Genomic DNA, 21,036 nt, shown 5'->3' with positions numbered 1-21,036 from the left:
GAAGACAAAGACATTTAGTACAGAGCTTTCAACTTGGAATCATCAGAAAGACCTGAGTTCCAATCGTGCCTCAGTCACTTACTAGCTGTGAAATCCCAGTCAGCCATTTAACTTCTATTAGCTTTCATTTTCTATAAGTGTGAAATAAGAGACTGTTTTGATGGCTTTCTTTTACTTTCAAATCTGATCTTCTGATGTTGTCTCTGTTCTAAATCTGGAAAATTGCATTTTTGCAATCATGTTTACTATGAGACATTTCACATTTTAGATAACTACGTTTTCAGTTGTCTGGAATATACATTTGTTCAGAATAAATATTGGTTTTTTTCCCTCAAGGACACCAGCCATATGAAGCATTATTATGCTATTCTATGTATTTTCTTTAGCATTGTATGAACATTGATGTATTTTGAAGTATGTTGACTTGAGTTATTGACCTTAACTATATAATGCATTTATCTTACAAGTATATAAATGTTTCTATTTGTCTGGGGCACTGCATCTCAGTAAGATAAACTTCATCTGCTGAGGAATGTTTTATTTTTAAGGTGACACTGGATTTTCATAACTTTCTCCTTTCATTTTAATAGAACTCCTTAGTGGAAGCATATGCCTCACATTTCATCAGAACTTATGTTGGCCAAATTCTGATATCCACCCTGGAAATATTATTTTTTAATGATTTGTGCAATGATAATCTCCTAGGCTCCTTGCAGCCTCAAAAGTCTCTGCTTGTGTAATGTCACAGATGAATTAATACACGTCCAGAATTCTTTAAAGACATCAGTATTTAGTTGTTTATTAAAATCATATGCTGCATTTCATTCTGATGTTTTCGTAGCCTCAAATGTGATGCATCTGTGAAATATCAGCCTCTCACATTCTAAAAACCATCAATTCCCCAACACAGGGATTTGTACCAACAATAATTCTTTCTCAAGCATCCTGAGAATCTCTACACATGAGGGGATACACTAAGCTTTCAAAACAAAATAAAGGGATTTGTGAAGGAAAAGTAAAGAAAAAGATATCATTGAAGAGTGCATCTTTTCATAAAATGTGCTGGTCAAAGGGTAATAACAGATTGCTAACTTTTTGATGATCTATTATGCCCTTTTTATATTTGTCTGATGTAAATAGTAAACATGTAACTGACTATTGATTGTGTAGCATTGTATGAAGACTCCAAAAATCTAAGTGTATTCTTCTTGTGTATTCAATGGCTGATCCCTATAGTTGATTGCAAACCCAATTTGATGATCCTGTAAATACCATGCCATGTCTGTGTGACAAGCCCTAGGCATCTTCCCATTTAACTGATCACACCATTCTCAGACCTGGCTAACTTTTTTTCACTTGAGATTATTTTTTTCTTAGATCTACGGACATGATGGATCTAAAGAAAATAGGTCAAAAGGGACCTACTGACCAGAATGCTTACATTTACTTGGTGTGTGAATTGTCCCTATAATACTCTTGCAACTCTAATTTTGAGAAACAATCATTTAAAGAAACCTCAACTACAAGTTACCTTTCATGACCCCTCCTTTTTTAGGTTTGAGGGCCACCATTGAATTTCATTGTAACAAATGACCAGTTGTGAAATACAAGATGTCAAAAATGCCAAACCAGGCTTTTATAGAGCAAAACTTACAAATCATAGTTATTTGCCAGAAATTGATTGGCAAATCATGCAAGTTATAACTATACCTTTGATTTGTTTTCTACTATTTTAATCTAAAGCTTTCAACTTGTGATTGAAAGAACAGAAACATTCTGTTCATTTAGTTAACATAGTTGCAATGTAACATTAGCATTTAAAAGAATTTCTGAGTACAGCAATGATCGACATGTATTATTAGAGTAGTAAGATTTTCATTGGAGGGGGTATTGTTCTAATCTTTCTTCATCTAAAAAAGCTCCTGGGATTCCAGAATTATTTGCAACAGTTTCTGATTAAGCTAAAGATAGAATAGCTCAGCTGTACTTCTTTTTTTTAATTCCTCAAATGCTATCTTCAGACAGTCACCATTTTCTTGTAAAGTAATTGGCAGAATTGCTCAAGCCCCTAGGGTAAACAAATATATTCTAATATCTCACCGAGATACTGTATGCTTTGTGACATGCTGTCTTCCTGCAGAGAAGAAGATTGAATGTGATATCCTACTGCTTAATAACAATGTTCCCTTCTAATACAATTAAGAACCTTCTAGGTATAGCAGAGAATTTGCTCTTTTAAAGGCATAATTCCTAAATTCAGTCGACAATTATAATTCTTCACTTCTTCCAATCCACAAAAGGAAAGATCCAAATCATTGTCTATTTAACCTTATTATTAAGACATCTGGTTTTCTTTCTTTTGAAAGATAGTACCATTGTATCAGTAATTTTCCTTCATTTATAAAGTTTAAATATGCATATTAGCATCACGGTATTGCTTTTGTAACTAGAAATTATACTTTTATTTTAAAAAGATTATTCATTTTATACTCAGCAATATAAATATCTTCCTTTGTTATTCCAAGGTAACAGTAAAAATAATGGTTTTATTGGCTGTGAAATCGAATGGAAATTGTTTTGGCTTTGTGAATCAAGAGGCCTGGGTTGTCCAGCTATCTCAACTCCTCAATAATCTATAAAGGAAGAAGTTTGGGCTAAGTAATCCTGATGTTTCATCTAGAGATACAAAATCATATTATGCTAGAAATGGTATGATAAGATAAAAGATCTCAAATGTTCCTCCTCTGAGTGTAACAGTGCCTGATTAACAGGTCTTACTTTTTTTTTTTTAATTATAAATTTATTGACAGAACCCATGCCTGGGTAATTTTTTTACAACATTATCCTTTGCATTAATTTCTGTTCCTATTTTTTCCCTGCCTCCCTCCACCCCCTCCCTGAGATGGCAAGCAGTCCTATACATATTAAATATGTAACAGTATATTTTAGATACAATATATGTGTGCAGAACCGAACAGTTCTCTTGGTGCACAGGGAGAATTGGATTCAGAAGGCAAAAATAACCTGGGGAAAAAAACAAAAATGCAAACATTTTACATTCATTTCCCAGCGTTCTTTCTTTGGGTATAGCTGCTTCTGTCCATCCTTGATCAATTGAAACTGAGTTAGATCCTCTCTTTGTCGAAGAAATCCACTCCCATTAGAATACATCCTCATACAGTATCGTTGTTGAGGTATATAATGATCTCCTGGTTCTGCTCATTTCACTTAGCATCAATTCATGTAAGTCTCGCCAAGTCGCTCTGTATTCATCCTGCTGGTCATTTCTTATACAACATTAATATTCCATGATATTCATATACCACAATTTACTCAACCATTCTTCAAGTGATGGGAATCTATTCAATTTCCAGTTTCTAGCCACTACAAACAGGGCTGCCACAAACATTTTGGCACATACAGGCCCCTTTCCCTTCTTTAGTATCTCTTTGGGGTATAAGCCCAGTAGTAGCCTGCTGGATCAAAGGGTATGCACAGTTTGATAACTTTTTGAGCATAGTTCCAAATTGCTCTCCACAATGGCTGGATGTATTCACAATTCCACCAACAATGTATTAGTGTCCCTGTTTTCCCACTTCCCCTCCAACATTCCGCATTATCTTTCCCTGTCATTCTAGCCAGTCTGACAGGTGTGTAGTGGTATTTCAGAGTTGTCTTAATTTGCATTTCTCTTATCAATAGTGATTTGGAACACTCTTTCACATAAATGGAAATAGTTCCAATTTCATCATCTGAAAATTGTCTGTTCATATCCTTTGACCATTTATCAATTGGAGAATGGCTTGATTTTTTTATAAATTAGAGTCAATTCTCTATATATTTTGGAAATGAGGCCTTTATCAGAACCTTTGACTGTAAAAATTTAACAGGTCTTACTTAACCTGAGCAAGTGAAATAATGAATATAGTGTTTTCCTATGTGATTTGAATGTCAAGAAATGATTAGGATGTTTCAAAGATGGAAGACTGGGACATGAGTAGTATGCGGTTTGTCTGCCATGAGGAAGCAGCTAGAAAGAGGGGTTGTTTTCATTGTACCTCTGTTTCTGAAAATGTATATAGACTTGAGACTGATAAACAAATGACATCTCTTAATGCTGTCATGAAGCAAATATGACTTCCTTTTTATCAGTAAATTGAATAACAGATATTAGATGTAGTGAGATGTGTTTCTTGACTAGATCATGGTGCTAATGGAATACATTGGAGTAAAAAGAAATGTGGTAAATAAAAATAGGGGATAACAAGTGGCATTTTACATTAAGGATGAAGAAAACATATAAGAACCAGAAGGGAAAATGTTGTGCAAAACATTTAAATACAGATCAGTGGAAAGAGAAGCAAAATTAATATTGTCATGGGTATATACTACCCAGATAGAGGAAAAATAAATAATGAATTTAAGGCACAGAGCAAAATCAGACATGATTTAGTAGTAACATTACTGCTTTGTTTGGACCTCCACTACAGCCAGAGGACACATGATAAGAGAATAGTAAAAAAGAACGTAGCATGAAGTCAAAGCCACTTAATACCTGCATGATCTGGGAAGTCTTTCAGACTCTCTGGATGTCATTTTCTCCTTCTAGAAAATGAGGTTAAAATTATTGACTTCTAAGGTCTCTTCCAACTCTTACTTTATGTGCCTGTGAAAGAAATTTCAAAATAAAAGCAGTTTTTTTATGTGGATGTTATGTGTGTGTATATATATATATGTGTGTGTGTGTGTGTGTGTGTGTGTTTATGTACATATTATATATAATATATATAAATTTTATATATGATTGGTAAAATGGAAAGGATGAGAACCAACCTCAGGAAAGAAGGGAACATTCCTTCTTAGAATATGTGCTAGAGAAGGGAAGGGAAAAGCCTCTAATCTGGCAAGCCTCTTCTTTCTGCATATTGTACATATCTTAGCATTTGGAATAAAAGCTCAATGGGAACAAGGATTGATCTTTCTTTTTCTCTATATTCCCAGTGATTAGTATAGTGCCTGACACCCAGTAAATATTCAAATGTCTGTTGACTGGTTTACACTGGATTCTGAGAGATAAGTTCAAAAGATTCAATATAACTTTTGTGAAATCAGGAAGAAGGTAATGAAGAGAAATCAAGCCAGGCAGGATTGAAATGAAAATGAAAATTTGAAGAACTAAAAATTTTCTAATGAGGAGGGTAGAGAACTGAAATGTTTTTTTTTCTCCTTTTTTGAGTAAGAATTGAAATATTTGCTTTTCAAAATGATGGGGAGTAGAAAGATTTCCTTTTGTGTGGAGTGAAGGTTATTCTCATAGAAAACATGATATTTAGGCATATTCTCATACATTTTATTTTAATATGGAAGTATTTGACAACTCACCTTGTTGATGAGTTTGAGTGAATAGGAAATAAGAAATACAAGGTGAGAGAGAGAGAGAGAGAGAGAGAGAGAGAGAGAGAGAGAGAGAGAGAGAGAGTGTGTTTCTTTCCTTAGTATAATGTAAGCTCTTTGTGGACTAAGATTCCTTTGCTAATGTCTTTGTATCCCTAGAATTTAGGATAGTACTTGACACTGAGTAAGCATTTCATAAATTTGTGATTGATTGAAATGGGTTTCTTTGAGAGGCAGTAGTTTCTTCCTCATCAGAGATTATCAGACAAAGGGGAGAAGGGGCTGACCACTTGACTAGCAATGCCTAGTCAGATAACTTTAGCCTAGGTATCATCCTTCTACTATTATAAAATGATAGTGACAAGAGTGATGCTGATTCAAAGGAAATTAGGACCAAAGTTATGCAATTACTTTATCTGAAATATTTTGTAAGTATTTTTTTTCCTTCTTGGTATTATATTTCATTACTTTTCACTTTGAAAGAAACATCAAGACTGGGCTATTGCCATGAAAAATAGTCAAATCTCCTCTCCCTATTTTCATGCTAATTGTTTTACTCAGTTTCCCTCAATTTTAGAATTTTAAAAAGAACCACTTGTTTACTGAAGAACAATTTGGACATAGGGAAAAAAATTTGGACATTATGGGAAGATGGGCTCTTGGAATAATGGAAAAATGTTTATGTTAAGTGCAATGGACACATAATGTGTATATTTAAATGATAAACAACAAAAAGGGAATTCTTAGGACACATTTTATATATTATCTTATTTAATCCAATTAACAATCCTGTAAAGTAATTCTTACAGGCCTATTATCCTCATTTTGTTACATGACTTGCTCATGAATGTCAAAGACAGGACCTGTATCCTGGTAATCTTAACTAAATTCAGCTCTTAATTTCATCATATCATTTGGCCTCTCAAGTGAAAACCAATGCAAATAGAATGACAGTAGTACTGTCATGTAAGCCAATTGGTTCCTTTGAACCACATAATCTAAAACACCTAAGAATTCTGATCAATGAAATAATTAACCACAATTCCAGAAAGACTGGCAAAGAAGGTTGCTTACTTTATGATATAGAGCTGATGGATTTATATACAGAATGAGAAATGTATTTATGGATATTAATAAATGTAGGAATTTGATTTGACCTGACTATACTTATGTGATGCAAAGAGCCTTCCTTCCTTCCTTTCCTTTGTCCTTTCAGTAGGTAGAAGAATAGGAAGGAGAAAATGAAATAAATGTTCAATATTTTAAAATATATATTTTCTCATAAATCTAAGTGCAAATAAGGCATTACTAATTGTATGAGACAATAATTGGATTCAATTTTTTTCAACCTTCTCTTGATTTTTTTTCTTAATTGCTTTTCTTCAAGAAAAGAGGCTGACATTTACTAAATAATGGCTTTCTTCCCTCAGGACAGAGTAACCTCTAGCAAAAATACAACTAAATCTTCTAGGCAAGACAATTTCAAATCTCCAAGAACATGTAACACATTAGAGATTTTACATGTATCAGTGTCTAGGGACCACTTGTGCTGAAATTTGAATGTGACCAAAAAAAAAAAAAATCAAGTAGAATTTAGAGTACATGGTCATGCAGTCACTGAGAGGCCATAGAAGGGACATAAAACTTGTATCATAAGTATATCTGGGAACTGGAACATAAAACATCATCTTAAACTAGTTTTACCTTTCTAACTCCCCATTTTTTTTATAATTTTTTTATAAGTATTACTTATAAGCAGTGGATTTTTTAAAAAATTGATCCTCAGTACATAGGTTTGGAATTGTTGGATACTATTGAGTTTTTGAGAATCCACAGAAATCAATGAAAAATGCATATGAATAATCTGAAGAATTGATCATGGTAGTTTCTCTGATTAATTTATTAGCCTATATATTCCCTATAACGTATGACCCTATATTTTTCACAGTGTAATCCAATGGCACTTGGTTAAGTGGACAAAGACAATTTCTGGTAATTTCTAGGAATTGGGATTGCTCCTAAATTCATTAGGTAACTGGAACTTTTAGGAGAATGAATCTGGTCAAATGAACTATCCCTCAGTGATAATCTATCTTTAAAAACCTAAAATAAGAAACTTAAAAGACTGTTGTTTTTGCCTTATCTCTTTTCACTTATTCCCTTTTATTCTCCTCCTAAAGTGTAATAGGGGGAGAAAAGAGGAGCCATACACACACACACACACACACACACACACACACACACACACACACTTTCACCTAAGGGATTGATATTGGTGCTTTGGAACAAAAGCGAATAGCATACTTTCCCACTCAAATTGAGAAGATAATTATCAAGACTGAAAATTTCCAAAGAGGAAAATAGCACTATCTAGGATAACATCATACATGCTTTTAGAAGTACCTACCAGAAGCAAAATGTGTGTTTGTTCCTGGACAATGATCGTAAAACTCGTTAAGCTTCTCTTCCAAGGAGGAGAGCTCTTGATTTCTTAGGCCTTATAATCCCAAAATTTGGTTCTTTGGTCAGAAAAAAACAAGAGTTACTGGGCAGCTTCAGTCTTGGGGGTTGCCTTAGGAGTAACCCTGAGTTCTGTATTTGGGAATCAGGCCTTCTAGATAGAAAAGGAAAGTTCTTGACTTCTTGCTACTTCGAGAAAGAAGCATGTGCACCCTAAAAGTGGAGGTGCCAAAGACTGATATTATGCTCCATGCTTTTGCTTATTACCTATAGGATCAAATATATATTTTTCTGTTTGACATTTTAATCACTTTACAACTTGATCCCTTGATACTTTATTCTCCTCCATGTACTGTACAATCCAGCTACACTGATCATTTGCTTAATGCACACAACAGTCTGTCTTCCCAACTTTATGTCTATGGTCTGACTTACTGTAAGCTCTCTACGTTTCTCTATCATAGCTTCATTGATCTCAATATTCAGGTTAAATCTCAACTTCTCCAAAATGCCTCATAGGGAATGAGACATACAAAACTGCGCTCATTTCCAAATGTCCTACATCAAGTGATCCATTTCTTTCCATCAAAGTCCCAAAGTTAAACATTTACCAATTGGTCAAAACAAAAGTATGCTAAGTAGAAGTAAAAAGTCAAGAACAAAAAGAAATAGGGAAAAATAACTTACTTAGTAAAGACTAAAAGGGTCAAATAACTTACTGCACAGTCAGAGGTTGGTTGTTTATCAGTCATTTTACTTGTGTCCAACTTGTGATGCCATTTGGGTTTTTCTTGGAAAAGATACTGGAGTTTTGATTTTGTTCCCAAGCTTATTTTTTTAATAGAAGAGAAACTGAGGCAGAGTAAGTAAAATTATTTGTTCATGGTCACATAGAAACTAAGTTTCTTTAGTCTGGATTTGAACTTGTGAAAAATGAGTTTTCCTACGTCCAAGTTCAATGCTCTATCCACCGTGTCACCAAGCACCCCCAGTTAGCACTTAGAGGAATGTTATTAGGGTTCAGTGCCAGAATACAGTATATAACAAGATATAAAAACACAGTTTGAATTAAATTATTATCTCTAAATTAGATGATTTTTAGATCTAAATACCCAATCACTATTCTTTCTTTTGAGCTCCAGTCTCACATTACTAATTGTTTGCCTGTTTCTACCTTGACCTCTCATAGGTGCTTTAAACCGCAAATACCCAAAACCAAACTCATGCTCTTTTCCCCTGAAATCACCTCTTCAAACTTCCTGTTGTTCTGAAAAGTTTTGGAATTGTGGAATCACTTTTAACTTTTCAATCTCTTTCCATCCACATATACAATCAGTTGCCTAATACTGTCAATTTTACCTTCACAACATTTCTCATAGCCATCACCCTGTATTTTAAGTACTCAGCAACTCTGACCCAGACTATTTCAATAGTCTCTTAATTATTTTCATAGCTTCTATTCTCTCTGTTTTCCAGTGTATCCTACATTCAACTGTCAAAGTGATGATCCTAAATAGCAGGTCTGACCACTTCACTGTTCTGCTCAATAAACTCATAGCCTTCTATTATTTACTAGAATCAAATACAAATTCTTATATTTGGCAGGTTCTATCTTGTCTTTTCAGGCTATTTTCACACAGAGACATTTACTATCTCAGGTTAGCATTATGAATGGCTCTTGCATGGGTTTCTTTACTTTCATGACTTACCCACCCCTGAAAACATCGTGTGCATTGTTGGGAGTCTGGCCCAGGTTTATGAGTATACTATTATCGTTGGATTATTCCTAATTTTCATTTCTATTGAATAAATGTTACAATATCATTAATCTTGCTTTTGTTCTCTTGTTCCATATTTAAGAATTAAAGGTAGAATTATTTGCATAAATAGGAAGCACATCTTTGTGGCTTTAGGACCAACAGTTGTAAATATAGATGCGTCTGTACTTAAATCCTTTGCAACTTCTTTATCTCAACTTGTTTATTACAAAACATGATTAAGCACTTATTAAAATGATGAAAGTAGATGAATATTCTCAGGAGTATGTGGCTACAGATATTAGGGCTTCTCTTCTTAGAGATCTTACAATATAATATGGATTAAGAGAAAAACAGAATATTAAAAAGAAATAGATAATATAATATAATATAAATATATTATTTTGTAAATAAAAGGTAATAATATATAACATAATATATAAAAATATATAAAATTTATAAAGTACTTTGTTACAACAGTTGTCTAGTTATCTAGGTAGTATAACACATGTACATTACATATATACATAAGTTGTTCAGTCATTTCAATCATGTCCAAATCTTTCTTACCCCATTTAGAGTTTTCTTGGCAAAGATACTGTAGTGGTTTGCCATTTCCTTTTCCAGCTCATTTTACATATGAGAGAATTGAGGTAAGCAGGTAAATGACTGCCCAGGGTCACATAGCTAATAAATATCAGAAGCCATATTTTAATTCATATTTTACTGATTCTAGACCATTGTGCCACCTAACTGCCATATGCACATAAATACCCACACGTGTGTATTTGTGTGTGTGTGTGTGTGTGTGTATATATATATATACATATATACACATATATAAATATACATATATACATAAACATACATAAATACTATTTTACACAAAATTCTATGTGTATATGTATTTTATATACATGTACATATTCTCTCTGTCATTATATGACATATGTATACTTGTACACATATGTATATAGAGCATGGAAATCCCTTCAGTGATGCAGACTGGTAACTTACTTATGCTTTTAGAGTTGCAAGGAACAATGCGAAATAGAAACTGGCCCATGATTATATAGCTAACAGTATAGGAGGTAATATCTGAATTCAGGTCTTGTTGACTCTTATTGCTTTTTTAATCCAATAAGTCATGATGCGATGCCTCCCCATGTAGACATTAGTATCTTTCTTTTATATTTGAGTATACCAAGAATCATACAACTGAAGTGACTTCCCAAAAGCCACTCATCTAAATAAAGAGTCTGAATCAAAATGTGAAATGTCTCCTCTCTCCACCACTAGTGCTCCCACTAATACTGCATACATCCTCTAATAAATACCTCAGTTAGTATTATCATAGTTTCCAAATATAAAACTGGAAGGATCCTGAGAAACTATTGTGTTCAATTCTTTCATTTTAGCATAAAGAGTTTAAATGAGTTGTCTAGGATCATTAAGCTAGTACATATCTGAGATAGGGTTTTTCTCTGATGACGTCTTTTGCAATACTTCTCCCATCTAATTGCTCATTTGTAAATGTTGTGATATGTCAGCAATTACAGATAAATTAAAATTTCAATTTGATAGACTTAATACTCTGTCCCCATTAACAGTTATGTAATTATTTAATTTTATTTTATCTCATTACTTTGCAGATGGGATCAAGATTGATGTAATAAGTCTTTGTGTATCTAACGATTATTACTGTATCCCCAATCTTTCTTTTTAGTCATGTAGTTCATTCTACAAATGAACTGGTCTTTTTTGCTCTTCTTTATACATGATTAGCAACCTTCTTTTTCTGTGTCATTGCTCAGATTCTTCCCTAGGCCCCCGAATGAACTCTTCATCTTACAATCTTGAGTTTCCTTCAAAACCCAGATCATTAGCTTTTCCCATATGTCCTTTCCTGATTTTTCTGGTACTTCACCTAAAACTTTGTGTATTTTTGCATGTAAATTTTGCATATAAAGGTTCTTTGATGGTTAAGGCTATTGATATCTGGTACTCTTTCAGGTGTCTTTCCCCCACTTTTTTTTTCTGAGTGTATGTGTATGTGTATGTGTATGTATTTCTTTCTTATGAATTTCTATTACTACTAAAAGGGAAACTGAGGCTACCTCTAAGTAAAATTCACATTGAGAATTCAATTCTATTTTTCAATTTCATATTTCATATTTTTGTTGACACATTTTGAGGATGTAGGCCATTATTTATTATAGTTCACTGAAAAGTAGGCATTCACTTTTAAATAACTCACTTGGAATATTAGCCACTCAAGAGAGCATTTCCATGATAATTATCCCCAATTCAGTAACTTTCAAAAATCTAGGTTTTACTTGTGTTGAAAGTCCAAAAGGATAAACATCAATCTTCTCTCCATAACTCATTTCATTATAGTGTATATTGTTGTTTAATGAATGAGTTTTCAATGATTGGAAAATGAGATATTTAACAATCTTGAATATATTTGGTTTTTTTTGAGTTATCCAAATGAAACATATATTGATCTACTTACTGCAGCTCACCTACTCTGTTTATTTCTACATAAGGAAAGAAAAATGGAGAGCTTAGGCAATTATGCAGGTAATCTAGGCAGAATAAACAACTGCTGTGTAAGAGCACAAGAAAAAAAAAAACAGGAGATGTTGATGTATTCAAAATATATGTTTCTACAACTTTAGCAAATAACATTTAATACTCATTCACTATTTTTCTACTTATAATCACTTTAATTAAATTGAAGTTTACAAATTTTTGGTAATGCCAGTGCTAAAAAAAGCATACTAATACGAGAAAAATAAAATATTTCTTGTTTTCAAGAAGTTTCCTGGGGGAGGCTATATAAACATAGATAATCATATATAAAATATATGAAGAATGCATTTCAAGTAATTTCAGGAAGAAAGAGAGAGCAGGTTTCTGCTGAAATCAAGAAGGACTTTTTATAGAAAGTGATCCTGAATTTTCTTTAAAGGAAAATAGGGAATCTATGAGACTATGACAAGGAGAGAAGAGTTCTCAACATAAGGAATTAGGTTCTACAAAGATATGGAGGTAATTTATGGGATGTTGTTTATTGGGAAGGAAAATTATTTGTTGGAATATGAACTTTTATGAGAGAGGGAGTCATGTCAGGTAAATCCTGAAATATAAGGTAGAGCCTAGTTATGGAGGGTAGATGCCAGAGGCATTTATGTTTTGTTCTGAAGGAAATAGCTTCTCTAGGCAAGTGACACTGTCAGAGAAACATTTTTTAAAAAATCAATTGTACACCTAGGTGGACTCTCATTGTTATTGCCTAATCCCCAAGTGGGATATAGTATGTGGAACACTTTGCAGTGGTAAAAATTTGGAAAAGGCAATAGATTTTGAAAAAAAAGTAACATACTGTAAATAATTCTATCTCTGGGGAGAAGGGATATATGTAATATAATAGACAATATTGTCATGAATCTGCTTTTACTTTTTACAGACTACTCATTTTCTCAGAAACTCATATAGTGGACCATGAGGAGTTAGCACAAATAAAAAAATATATTATATTTCTAAGATGACATATGTTGTATTCCATAGAGTAAAAATAAAACAAAAATTTTAAAATTCAAAGTCAAAGAAGTGTGAATAAAACTTTTATTGGGGGGAAAAACATGGTTTATACAAAATATCTATATCTATGTAAGAATATATGGGTATATATATTATGATGAAGTGAATTATCCATGGTCACACAACTAGTATGTTTCATTAGGCATACCTTGAATTCATCTTTTCTTCACATTTTAGCAGCATTTCATACCACCTCTCATTTTATATGTGTGCATAAGAGAGATGATATGGTATACACACACACACACACACACACACACACACACACATATATATACATATACACATATATGTATATATATATACACACACACATATATATATATACACATATATGCATATATATATGTGTGTGTGTATGTATATGTATATACATATATATATATATATATATATATATATATATATATATATATACACATACATACACACATAAACACACACATATACAAATGTGTGGATCTATGTTTTTGTTCTTATTTGTATATGCATGTATAATTCAGTCTCCCTGAGTCATGAGGACTGTCATGTGGCATTGGAGTCAGAAAGAGCTAGATTCGATCGTGTGCTATTATTGAAAAGCTGTTTTAATTGTCTGGTTGAACCATAGTAGTTTAATTAATTGGCTATTGCTAACTATATCTCACAGTTTCCTTTGATCACTTTGTCTCTTTCCTTCCCAGGATTTGATACCAGCATTTTGCCCATTTGCAAGGACTCCCTTGGTTGGATGTTTAATCGACTTGATACAAACTATGATCTCCTACTGGACCAGTCAGAGCTCAGCAGCATTTACCTAGATAAGAATGAACAATGCACCAAAGCATTCTTCAATTCTTGTGACACATACAAAGACAGTCTGATATCAAATAATGAGTGGTGCTATTGCTTCCAGAGACAGCAAGGTAAGAGATAAGCATCACTTTCAGGTACAAATGTTTGGTACTCATCTACATTTTCACCTGCTTCATGGCACAACAAAGATTACAGTGTGCCATAAGTTACAGTGACAATTGGCCTTTGACTTATATTGAAAATAGTCATAAACAACTGTACAAGAGAAGATAAGTTTGCAAGAGATATACAAAATGCTAAATAAGATGTAAAGTAAGAATTAATATTTTATATTTATTTATTTCATTAGGCTTTCCACATATATATATTTATATGTATATACTTACACATATGTATATAGTTACACATATGTGTATATTTACATATAGATATAAAAATTTCTATGTATCTATTATGGAGTTTTAATATTCTACTTTGTGATCCTATTAAATGAGTTGAATGAACCACAGCATTCTCCATAAAGTTATCTGTGTTCATTGGCTTTAAAATGACTTGGCTGTTTCTAATATTTCTATGATAATTTGCTTTTTATAGGAGTGGGAAGGGGGTTAGTGGAATATGTAGCAACAGCAAATATATTTATGCTTAGGAAAGAAATGGGCTCAGTACAGTAGGGAGGGAATTGTGTTCATGCTTCACACCAGCCACATTAATAAATGCGTGTGCACACACATACCCAATAAGTCAACTTCATTCATTTCAATAGGCATATGTTAAATCCTTATTTTAGCGTTGTGGGGCAGAAACTGGACATCTATTAGTCCCCACTGGTGGCAAAGAGATTTTTAGGGCAATATCAGATAGAATATAAGTTAACTATCTAGTTTTATGCCTACCTATCCACATAGAGAGAAGCTATGAACTAACAAGGATTTCTTCCCTCTTCTAAAACTCAGAGTACCACATCTTATGTAGTACCTTTTCTAATTATATCAAATTTTAGTGCACCACTTCTCGAAATTGTATGTCTTCATTTTTTTATACAATCTGTATCTACTTATATTCCATCATGTTGTAATATCCAATAAAATACAATCTTGAGGGCAGAAACTGTTTCAATCAAGCAAAAGCATTCCTTATGTACCTATGGTTTAACAAATACAAATAGAAAGATAAGAAAATGTACTTGTTTCAGTTTTATCTTCTGAAGTCCCCTTCTCCTGGTACTTTTTAAGTATTTAAAAATTAACTGTGGACTGATTGGTAACTGTTTGAAAAAGTTCATTACAGATTTAAATTAAAAAATACTGGTCACTGAGATTGATGCTGAGATAGAGGAAGATATCAAGTTTTCTAATTGCATCATAGGAAACCAACTAGTTTATTCTCTGAATGTATATCAAATATCCTACCAAAGCGTTCAAAAAAAAAAACCTTATATGATAATCCTACTATGATTCTTGTGCTTTTATATCATGCATATTTCTTGCCTAATGACACATCCAAACAGCACACTGTTAGTACTACTCAAATTCATGTCAAACCAAAGAAAACCAATAAATTGTATAAGTCATTTAAATATATTACAATCTAACATGATCATCTCTCTTCCATACAATGCTAATAATGGCATAATGATTAGTGAACCAATGATTGTACATAAAGGGATCAATAGTGCTTCAGTGAAGTTTAGAGAGGCGATTTACATTAGTAAAATCCCTTTAATCATACAGACAGCCCACTGCAGTGGATTTATTTTCCAGATGTCTTTTGGGAGGAGTAATTTTATAACTCTATCCAGCTACAGGATTATTTCAGTGAGTACTATTGACAGACAATATTGAAAAGAATGTCAAAACCAAGCACAGGTACCATAAAAATGATTTGTGGTCCTTATATTTATGGTCACCATTAATATTTTAAAATTTTGTGTATTTTACAATGTTGACATGTCTAAATCCTTGATCTGTACAAATAGATAAAGATGTTCTTCATGACATTTCAACACTGCATAGCTACTTTGGTTATACTGACCAAAGATTCATAAAGAAAAAATTATGTGTTTTGCAATATCTTCTTTATCTGCTTTATGTATGTTAAGTACTTTATTAATCACATTAATATTACCTTGTCCAGACGATCTATGCATGAAGACATTATTTTAATGATACTCCAATGGACTGAAAAAGTTTATGCCCCTCCTAAAATGTCTGGGAAAATTTGACTCATTATATTCCTTGCTTTCATCTACTAGACAAAGTTATAAAAGACATTTTAAGATAATTGAGTAAGCCCCTCATCACCTTCTCATTTCCACAGAAGCTCCTTTTTATTAAGTATTTATTTTAAAATGGAGTATTCATACAATTTATAAATGACAAGCCAATTTTTAAAAATTTGTCACCTCATAAAAAAATAATTCTCATTCTTATCCACTCACTCCATAAAGGATTACATTTTCTAGTCGACTGCATTTTTATGTAAAGTTGGAGGGTCCATATTAACAAATTTAAAATGGTTTCAAATTGTGTTTAGGTTAGAGTTGAAGGTCAAGGATTTGCGTTCAAATACTGCCTCTGCCACTTCTCATTTGTGTTAGCCTGGCTAGGTCACTAAACCATTCATGAGTTTAATTCCCATCTACAAACTAGTGAATTTTTTCTAAGTGACCTGGCTCAATGTAAATTTCTAATTATCTAATCTGAGGTACAAATCTAGTCTTGCACGAGTCAAATATCATCAGTGAATTTGATGTTTGACCATTACAAATTCATTGTTTGAGTCATTAAGACCAATGTATTAATGTATAGGTAAATTTTCAGAGAAGAGAGAAAATAATTAAAACAGTGGTTCAACTTTGGTATTTGCTTCTTTGCTTACTAGTCTAAGAGAAGAGCGTAGAAATATCAGTAGCATGCATATTATACATAAATGAGTTTGTGTGTGTGTGTGTGTGTGTATATATATATATATATATATATATACACACACATATATATGTATATATGTGTATATATATATATATATATATATATATATTCAAAACTAATATGAGGGCACTGCTGAATATTCTACATATGGAACCCCTAATGACTAAGGAGGGGTATCATTTAATTAATATGAAGTTATTAGTGATATCAATGATTTTCATACAAGTATTTTTGTAATCTCTGGCCCTGGAAAAAAGTTATTCCATTGAATTTTTAAGAAATTTTATTGGACTCTAGAAGACATTCTTGGATTAGATTCAGAATTCACAATATAATCATATATGATAGATGATTTATATAGTTGAAGTTTGTAAAATGTTTATGTACACTATCTCATTTTAACCTTCTAGCAAACCCATGGTAGTAAGTGTCCTAGATATTATTATTTTGATTTTGCAGATGAGAAGACTGAGGCTAATAGGGAATAATTGTCACATAGATAGTAAGTGCCAGAGTGGGATTTGAATCCAGGTTTTCCAATGCCAATATGGGAGGAACAGGCAAAGAATTGGAAGTGCACAGTTAAGAGCTAAGAAAAGATACTACTAACAAAAAGTAGTATTGCAGAGTCAAATGCAGTCATTGTTTACAGTGTTTAGACACAAAAGTCCCCAAATTATCTCTATAACCCCTTTTTTAAAATTCTGATCATATTTGTTTAAGAGACAAAATAAATACGAGTCAAAATAAGTAGAACAATACACAAGACCCATGATTTTTTAAAAGTTGCATTTTCTGTGGGAGAGAGATGACCATTTCACATATTATGCAGTCTTAGTAGCCTCTGGGGTGAAGTGAAAACTGTTTCACTCATTTCTCTCTATTACAAGATACTAAAAAAATGTAGGATACAATGATCACTATGGGAAAATAGTCACATGAGTCATTCTGGATAGTAGAGGGACAAACGAGATAAATTCCCAATGAGAATATATGTCTATACGTTCTTAAATGTACTGAAACTTTTGGTAAAAATCAATTGTTTATAATAAATTTCCGTATGTATATGTATTGTAGTAAATGATAATATATATGAACAATATACGATATTTATGACATATACTTTTAGTTTCTTTTACATGTTCCTCATCCACAATTTTCCCCAATATGCTGCAAATTTTTAATATCCCCATTTAATTATTGATGGCTGACTCACAAATAACCAAAATCATGAATGTTAAGAAATGGCTGTACTGTAAGTCAAGGTTCAGAATCTCCCCAGCCATAAGTTTATTGACTGTAGATAATGTTTGGGGAAAGACAGTGTTGCTCAATAGTCAAAGTAGTCCCAGAGGGACAATAAAAGGTTTGAGTAATGACTTTTAGTTCAAAACCAATTCAAGTTTCTCAATGTAAAGAACATTCCTTGATCTTAGAGATGAAACAAAAGTTTTTTTTTTCTTTAACATGGAAGGGGAAAACTCTCAAAATTATGATCTAAGCATCTAAAAGATATTAACGAATTTGGCATGAAGCACTAGGGTTTTTCCTTGGCAATTATATTTTTCTTTAATATTGTTAAACTTCTTGGCTCAGTTTAGAATTTCATAATTGTGAGGCAGATATATTCCAACCAATTGCAAAGCAAAGATGAGATCATGGTATGTCCACCTTTGGATAACTTATTGACAATGGGTTAAATAATAATAAAAAGGAGAAGAATCTCTAAATTTCTAATGGTCATCTTATGCCATAGCCAACAATGCAATAAATTCTTTGGCTTTCAGATGAAAGATAATGGATTAGTATGAAAAATATGACTGGACAGTCAGATACATTATATACCATAATTTCTTTTTTGTAATTTCTTTTCTCTTGGAGAAGGTAGGTGGCTTAGTGGATAATGTACAGTATCTGGAGTCCAGAAGACTCTTCTTCCTATATTCAAATTTGAGTTCATCTACTTACGAGTTGTGTGACCCTGAAAAAGTCACTTATACTTGTTCACATCAATTTTCTCATCTGCAAAAAGCAGGAGAAGGAAATGGCAAACCATTACAGTATATTTGCAAAGAAAAATGCCAACAGGATCATGAAGGTTTAAATCAGCAGAAAATGACAGAGCAGCAATAATTATTTTCCCTTGATCAAGAAAGACAAAGAGAACTAGAATTGAGGTTTTGAAAATGTATATTTAGTCAGTAGGAGAAAATATGTTGCTTTTGTTTATTTACTATATCAATTTAATAAGTTTATTGCCCCCTAGATAAGGGATGTGGAGATTTAGGCTTGCTCAGCAGATAGAGAATTGACTTCAAGTCTAGAAAGACATTATTTCAAGTTCTTCTTAAGATACTGACAGTATAAATATGGATGAGTCAGTGTTTGGTGCAATTTTGTATGACTCTATGATGCAGAAAAAGTATCTATTTGTTGTAGTAGCGGGTAATTAATTTATCTGGTCATTATTTGGTATTAACTCATAACCCTATGCAAATGAAGTCCAAGTACTTTTTCCTGTAATGTACAGAAGAGTTTAATATATTTTCTACATTATTTGCTTTAAAAAAGGAAAAAAAACAAAATCCACCTCTATATCATATAGAGATGCCAGTGTTTTCTGTAAAATCAATAAATAACATCCAGTAGACCTGCATTTCACATCTTAATTAAAAAAAATTAGTGTTAAACTTGTATCTTTATCTGGTTTCTTAATTTGTAATTCTAATGATCAAAGTACTCATTAGGAAGAGAAGCATATGGCATAGAGAATTTGGAGTAAGAACTAGCTTCCAAATGAACTCTGATCTTGATCAACATATTGCTAAGAAAAGTATTTTAACCTTTCTGATTTTCAACATCCTATTAAATAATACATAATGACTAGATATTGTCTTAAGTCCCTTTTACCTCTAATTCCTATGAAGATATTAAATCATATCCATAGGATTTAGATATAAGGTTTAAAAGTACTAGTTGGTATAGTATTATTGCTGGGCTTAAATTCAAGCCAGAGTTAGAATCCTGCCTCAAAACTAATTAGCTATTTGTCCTTAGAAAATGTAAGTCATTTAATCTCTCTACTTCAGTTTTTCATTTGTAAAATGAAGGAAATAGGGAAATTAGCATTTCCCTACCATGTTTCTTATGAGTATAAAATTCACAAACATGTAATATGCTTTCCAAAACTTAAAATATATCATTAGCTATGATTATTATTTATTAAGTTGTATGTCCTAGTAAAAGAAAAGAAAAGTATGAGAATCACAGAGTATTAGACTTAACAAAGTTTTCAGAAGCCTATCTTACATTGATCAGGAATCTATTCTATGGGATCCTTGATAATAGGTCATTTAGATTCAACATATTGTCCACAATGTCTTGAGGCAATCTAATTCTAAATGATAGGAAATTTTCCTTCAAAACTTGATTTACACACAACATTGAAATTAAATTAAATTGAGGACAAATAAGAAATACTACATTATCTATATGTTATTTGATTCTTCCTGAAGCTTATTGACCTAATCATCTTTGAAAGCCGAGAAATTCATTGTATGATTGACTGGTTATAGAAGTAGCATTAGAGATCGTGGACTTAAAGCTGAGGGGCCTAGAGACTATTAGCTCCAATTTTTTCATTGTATGATTGAAAAAAATAAAAAGAGGAACAAAAAGGTTAAGTATCTACAGAAAGGTCACATAGCTGCTAAGTGTCAGAGATGAGATTTGTATTTAGATTATCCTGAATTCAAGTGCAAGCTCAATGCAATGTAAACCACTCTTCATCTCCAAATTAGTCAAACAACATGGATTAGGTGGGACAGAGTCAAGTTGAAAAAGTAAGGACAGGGATTTATCTGAATGTATTTCAAATTCCCCTCCAAATAACATTAAAATGATATCTTAATTTATTTTGAAGTGGCAAATCAACAAAAGGAAAGGATGTAATAATTTATAGCTCAAGACAATAGGAAAACAAGAAAAAATCTGACTCACTGGGGTGAAAATTGAGTAGTTATCAGCAATCCAGTTCATGCCATACCTGCTCAGATAGTCCATATCACAGAAAGCCTGTAGCATGTCTTGTGAAC

At 32.4% G+C, this 21,036-nt stretch overlaps 1 protein-coding gene across 2 annotated transcripts in view; it reads left to right on the top strand.

Annotated features, from left to right (window-relative positions):
- SPOCK3 (SPARC (osteonectin), cwcv and kazal like domains proteoglycan 3) overlaps positions 1 to 21,036 on the top strand; it is a 693,273-nt gene that overhangs the window by 654,067 nt on the left and 18,170 nt on the right. For both annotated transcript variants that reach the window (XM_051965576.1, XM_051965575.1), the window contains exon 8: positions 13,901 to 14,122. In XM_051965576.1, the coding sequence (XP_051821536.1) occupies positions 13,901 to 14,122 (222 nt within the window). The remainder of the gene's footprint in view (positions 1 to 13,900; positions 14,123 to 21,036) is intronic.

This window comes from Antechinus flavipes, chromosome 6, assembly GCF_016432865.1.
Source record: "Antechinus flavipes isolate AdamAnt ecotype Samford, QLD, Australia chromosome 6, AdamAnt_v2, whole genome shotgun sequence".
NCBI classification, from domain to species: Eukaryota; Metazoa; Chordata; class Mammalia; order Dasyuromorphia; family Dasyuridae; genus Antechinus; species Antechinus flavipes.
Note: the sequence above shows the minus strand (reverse complement) of the source record. Positions and strands in the feature narration are given on the sequence as shown.